We start from the raw sequence: 6,580 nt of genomic DNA, 5'->3' as shown, positions 1-6,580 counted from the left end.
TTATGAGGAAATTAACTAGACAAGCAGCTGAATAACAGAACAATGCAATGTATTTAGGAAACTGGTGTCAGCTTTCCTGAGAGAAACAACTGATATAGTTTGCCAACACCCATTGCGCAGGGTATAAAATTGTGCCACTGAGGAAGGAGAGCTTTAGATTGGCAGTTTGGGCTTTCCAGCTAATCTGAAACCTGATAGCCTTAACTACTAACATTATGACTTCCAAGTATTATACCCAAACTATCTCTTCTGGGTCTGGGAAGGGATCATGTGTCACAGGTGGTGCTTTCACTCGGATTTCTTCAGTCTGCTCTGGTAGTCCTTCCAGGTTTCCAGGTCTCTCATATGGTGGAAGAAATATTTCAGCTTCTTCTGTTAAACTGGGATCTTCTGGATTAGGAAGCTGATTGCCTAGTTCCTTTCTACCCTCTGGTTATTATGGCCCAGGGTTTGCTGGATGGTGAGATGAAGGGATTTTCAATAGTAATGAAAAGAAAACTATGCAGTTCCTCAATGACCGCCTGGCTTGCTATTTGGAGAAAGTGCGTCACCTGGAGCAGGAGAATGCTGACTTGGAATGCAAGATTCGTGAGTGGTATGAATGTCAAGTCCCCTACATATGCACTGATTTCCAGGCTTTCTATAAGACCTTGGAGGAGCTTCAGCAACAGGTAAAGGCCCATTAAAGCTTTCCTAACCACTTGACAGGTTGTCCATGAAAACAGGTGGTGTTTACTGGGCACTATCAGGTCTAAAAACATTTCAAATTAACCATTTCTGCTTTGGGAGAAGAATGGGAAAATGTATAAATGCTGAAAGAATATTTCTTATCTGTCCCTAATTATGAGTCATCTTCCATTTATTCTGATTTCCTTCCATGCAAACCTCTGTGCTGTCTCACTGCTTATAGTTGTAAATAAGCAATACTTGAGGATTTTCTGAATGGGAATGACAGGTTTCAAAGCATGAACTATTTCTGTTAAAGAAATAAAGCCTATGTAAATCAAAACGTCTAAACACATTCATTTTGGATGTATGGCTCACAATGCAAAAAATCTTTGGGTTAGGAATCAGTATTCTTACATAGTGCATCTTGTTACTATTCTGAGTTGCTGTGATTCTTTGTTCCATCCAAAGTCTTTTGTCTTATTTTCCAGATTTTGTGTGCCAAGACAAACAATGCCAAGTTGGTCTTGCAGATCGACAATGCCAGGCTGGCTGCTGATGACTTCAGAACCAAGTAAATACAGATTGAATCAGTCTATGGTTCATATTTATTGTCACTAAGTTTTCCTTCTTTAACTTAGAAAGCCATCCAATCACTTCATTTTCTGAAGGATCATTTTCATTCTAATGATTTATCACTTGCTCTTAGTGCAAAGCAGAATTAAGAGCTTCTAGAAAAAATCTGTTTGTTTTTGATCTGCAGAAAGAAAATAATGGCACACTTTAAAAATAAATGCTCTCAGCACCACTCCTACCTGCCCATAATGAGATATCTCAGGTCCCTCAAAATGTTATTAACAAGGGGGAAAAGATTATAATAAAAGTAAACCAGTATAAAATCAACAAATAAATGACTGTCTTGGTGGAGTTTCATTTTTTTATATAAATTTGTTTTGCCATGGCCTGGGATTTATTCACTTATGCTGTGCTTTAAGGTTTGAAAGTGAACAAGTTATTCACCAGAGTGTTGATGCTGACATTAATGGCCTGCGTAGAATTATGGATGAACTTACTCTATGCCGAGCTGACTTGGAGATGCAACTGGAATCCCTGAAGGAGGAACTGCTCTGTCTCAAAAAAAATCATGAGGAGGTAAGAATAGAAATAAATAAATAATTAAGAGTGTCAAGGCTGAACTAGTTACAACCTTATTGATACTATGTAATTGGGCATGAGGACAGAAGGATACATATTTGTTAGGAAAAAGAACATTGTTATAATACAGGAGCCTAGAAAATGACCAAGTGGTTGATCTAGGTCTCTCTAGTCATGCATGGCACCATTATGTATAAAAACAATGGTAATCAAACTGTAAACAGTTTAAATTCCCCTTTAAACATTGCATTAATGTTTACTCATGATGTTATTTTTGGTATTGCAAATATTCACTGTAACCTTCTTAAAGAAATTCCACCAGTTCTTTTTAGTCCATAAAACCACTGTAGACACCAAGAATCTATAGGGAAATAAATAACACCTTGCAGCAAGCAATAATGCTGGAAAAGATTTTTAAAAGGGTACAGTGATTTTTATACCTTGATTTTTCAGTGTCCAACTTTGGCCATCTTCCAGTGTCTTGATTATGAGAAGGTGCACACTCAGCTGTGAAAATTTACCCCTTTTAAAAAAGGTGTAACTGGGAAATAAAATATAAGGCACAAAAGTCACTGGTCACTTTTGGAAACAGCCCCAGTGTGATCTGGGGTGGGGTAGAGGTCGCCAATTTACAAAGCTCTCTCTCATTTTGCACATCTGCCTCTGCAGGAAGCCAGCGCACTGCAATGTCAGCTTGGTGCCAGAGTCAATGTGGAAGTTGATGCTGCTCCATCATGTGACTTGAATAAGATGCTAAATGATATAAGATGTCAGTATGAGAACTTGGTTGAAAACAACCGCAAAGATGTTGAGGCCTGGTTCTCAACCAAGGTGGGTAGTTCATCTAGCTTAAGTTATCATGAAGGTCCAAGTTTTCTGCTCGTCCTTTAAAACAGTCATGCTTTCTTCTCAATATTCCACTTTACTTTATTTTAGATGGAAGAACTGAACCAGCAAGTGATCTCCAGTGGAGAACAGCTGCAGTGCTGCCAGACAGAGATTACTGATCTGAGACGTACTACACAGGCCCTGGAGATTGACCTGGAAGCCCAGACAAGCATGGTACACAAACACATCTTTATCATTCTTTTACCTGGATGATCAGGCAAAATTGTTAGGTATTTTTGGTGCTAATTCTAGACAATTTACTAGAAAAAGAATATACAGTACACAGCATACGCAAGGTATCTGAATATATCTAGTACCGAAGGAAAAACAATCTTCAGTAATGCACTTGCCAAAGGGTCCAGAAATGGCACGTGGAATTAATTAACACATCTGAGTATTAGTTGATCAGCCTTAAAATCAGATTGGAATTAAATGTGTTATAATCTTTAAAAGTTTCTGTCTACATTATGCCTTAGTGATCAATTGCCGATGTATACGAAACTTATCCTGATCTTTAATCAAGTTGCTGGAGTCACCCTACATGTTAGATACAAAATCAGCAAGAAACAGATGTTGATCTGGAATCAGGACTAGCTGGGCCCGTTTATAATTGTGCAAACCTGAAATGAACATTTTTGAGAGCTGGGGGCACTGGCTTATTTCACCACTGTTTACATTCATTTTCTTTTCCATTGTAGAAATCCACTCTTGAATGCACCTTGCACGAAACTGAAAACCGCTATGCCTCCCAGCTTGCCCATCTCCAGTGCCTGATCACCAACGTGGAAGCTCAGCTAGCTGAACTTCGATGTGACATGGAACGCCAAAACCAAGAGTATAAGGTTCTTCTTGATATGAAGACCCGCTTGGAGACTGAGATTGCCACCTACCGCCGGCTACTGGAAGGGGAGGACTGCAAGTATGTGTAATAAAAAGTTATTGGTAGGGCTCTTTTTAAAGGCATAAAATTCCTGGTAATAAGAAACTATTGAAAGTCACTGAAATACAAGACTGAAAAAACAGGATCAGATTTAGATCGTAGGCCTTCACTATTTATGTGATGCCGATTGTTGATAGCTTGCTCTGACTTCAGGATTACTGAGCTTTTTTTTCTGCTGCTTGGTTAGTTCTTTTTTGTCTGATTTAAAAATGTTCTCTATTGGATTTTACTATATGAAGCATAGATCGCATAGGATCTCTGTGTTATCCCCATACACACACAACCATATACCTACAAGTTAATTTTTCTTCCAAATGTGTATGTGATACATTTATTTTTGATTTGGTGAGTACCAGAGAAGGAGAGAATAAATGGCAGTCCAAACCCAAAGTAGTCAAGTGAGTTTTATTTCAGTAAATTTACAGTATAATCTCTTGTTGTTGTGTCTGATTTTTTAATTACTTTTCTCTTATGCTAAACATGTGGATAATTACCCTTTTTTTTCTTTCCAGACTTCCCAGTTTCCCATGTGTCCCAGATTGTGCACCAGCTTCCCAAATCACTACAAAAATCCACACCGTCACTGAAGAGATTAAGGATGGGAGGGTCATTTCTTCCCGAGAACAAGTCCAGCATTGCCCCGCTTTAGTACTCTAAGGCAAAATATAAGGAGACAAGCCACAGCTGCAAAAGTGACAGGGAAAATGCGTCCTACTCAAATGCTGAAAAATAGTAAAGGATCTTTATTAGTAAAATTCTGTTTTCTTGCATGTGTTCAACTTCTCAAAACTTTGATACATGTATCCATTTTCAAAATGTCTTTTACATTAGGTTTCCAGTTTTCTGTAAACTTTTAGCATCTTCTGAGATGCAGCAATGCTCCTTTAATCCATTTCCTAATAAAACTTACTTCTTTGGCATATAAAACTTTGTTTTCATTTAAGTGCTTATTTGTGTTTTTAAATAGTGGTTTGGAGCCAGATAGCTTGCTCATTTTCACTTGGTAAGGGAAATCCAGAGCAGCATATGTGAAGATTATACACTTCTCAAAAGTTGCATCAGAGAGCAATTCATGAATGTTTTCCTCAGTTTGCTAAGGGAATAGTCCCCTCTCGTTCCTTCATTTCCTATTTGGTAATAGGCCTGTGCGAGTAGGTAGGTATTTGATCCAGCCGCTTTGGATGTCAGTCATCCAATTTGGAGCTCTGGATCCATTTGCTGCTTTGATCTGGCCGAAGCAGCTCCGAAGCTTCGGAGCCACCTCGGAGATCCAGCCATAGGGTATAATGGGGGATCAGTGAAATAGCTATAACATTGTTGTTTTGTCTCTGATTGGAGTGAAACTTGCAGGAGTGGTAGTCTCTACTGAGAGCATGAAGCCTGCTAAGTCTCAAGAAGATCAATGCAAGGGTTTGGGGGGAACTGCACCTCAAGCTGCTGACAGGCAAAACTCATGGCACAGATGACCCTGTGTGTGTTAAGGCGCCACAGGCTGAAAACTGCAGGGGTGCTGGGCCCTGCCAGGCCATGAACCCTGCCAGCTGTGTGTGCGTCTTGCTGGGGAGTCTGTCTTCTGGAGCCCTGCACCTCTGGCTGCTAACAGGAAAAACTCATGATGTGGGTGGGTGACACTGTGTGTGTTAAGGTGCACCCTTCCTGGTGCTGGGGCCTCTGCACAACATGGCGGTGTGCCCCAGTGAGGCCTCCTCCACCTCTACAGTCTCATGCCCAGTCCAACACTTTACATGACAACAGGTAAAATAACTTAGCTGGATCAACACCAGTAGCATCAGCAGTGTGCCAGAACTCCACTGTGTATATTGAGTCCATGAGTTCCTGTACCTACTACCTAGGAGGCTGACAAAGTGCAGTTCATAGGCCCAGCTCTGAAAAGTCATACCCATGGCCCACATTGGCAGTAGCTGGCATGTAGGAGACTGGCTGGTGAGGGTGCTGGCACCAGTGCTGGGAATGCTGGCACGGGAAAGGGGATCCCCCTCTTCCACATTCCCTCGCCTCTGCACTTCACCCTCCCTGACTTTGTTCACCAGCACCTGCATCCAGTGATCAAGGGTTTTGAGGCTGCCAATGCACATGCTCCCCTTCACCCTTGGGTTGCACATGCCTGCCATCATGTGGACTGTACTGGACCACAAGGGATCCAGCCGTCTCCTGATTCCCTCCTTCAGCCGCCTCACCAGTGCCTGCACGTCTGGTGACAGTGGCCTGCCCCAGCCAGGAACATTGATCCCTTGGAACTTCTCCATTTGGTTCTCCAGTTCCCTCATGAGGGGTATCACCTGGCTGAGGAGGGCATCGCCAGTGCTAAGGGTCTTGGTGGCCTCAAGGAAGGGCTTGAGGACCACTAAGATCTGGGGGATGATACCCCACTCAGCTCTGATCAGGGGGCCGCTGATCCCTATCTCCCCAAGCAAGGCCATCTCATAGATGGCCTTCTGTTGCTCCACCAACCTTTCGAGCATCAGGTTTCCACATCCTGCATGATTTTGTGCTGTGGGTTTCTCAGCTCTGCCTGTTTCTCCTGCAGCATCTTGCCCCCTTTGATGCTGTGATGGAAGTAGCCTGCCACCTTCCTGCATTTCGAAATCAGCTGGATTGTAGCAGTAGTGGTGGCGGTGCCATCACCAGCAGCCCCAAGGCATCCCTCACTATTAGGTACAGCCTGTGTGCCTCACAGCAGATGCCAACAAAGTTGGCAGCACAGACAGCCTTCACCATACTAGCCCCATTGTTGGTGATCATGAACCCATGGGTGAGCTTGGCCTGCCCAATGAGCCACCCCTGCACCATGTGGTTCATGGCCCTGATGCATAAAGCGGTTCGTTTCTCTGGAGGCCACAAAAATCACAGACACACACTCATTAGATGGCACAAAAGGTGTATTTGCAAATAGGGTCAGAGCAGAGTCAA

The 6,580-nt window shown here is 42.4% G+C and overlaps 1 protein-coding gene across 1 annotated transcript; it reads left to right on the top strand.

Moving 5' to 3' along the window:
• Positions 1-215: 215 nt before the first annotated feature.
• On the top strand, positions 216-4,493 carry LOC109320330 (keratin, type I cuticular Ha6-like). The gene is given in 7 exon segments (XM_019550380.1): positions 216-671; positions 1,158-1,240; positions 1,662-1,818; positions 2,491-2,652; positions 2,758-2,883; positions 3,408-3,628; positions 4,162-4,493. Coding segments are annotated over 7 exon segments (1,350 nt in total). The 3' UTR covers positions 4,307-4,493.
• The last annotated feature ends 2,087 nt before the right edge of the window (positions 4,494-6,580 follow it).

The sequence above is a fragment of the Crocodylus porosus genome, unplaced genomic scaffold (assembly GCF_001723895.1).
Source record: "Crocodylus porosus isolate Cpor-Errol unplaced genomic scaffold, CroPor_comp1, whole genome shotgun sequence".
NCBI classification, from domain to species: domain Eukaryota; kingdom Metazoa; phylum Chordata; order Crocodylia; family Crocodylidae; genus Crocodylus; species Crocodylus porosus.
The sequence above is the reverse complement of the archived record's forward strand: the minus strand, read 5'-3'. Positions and strand labels throughout refer to the sequence as shown.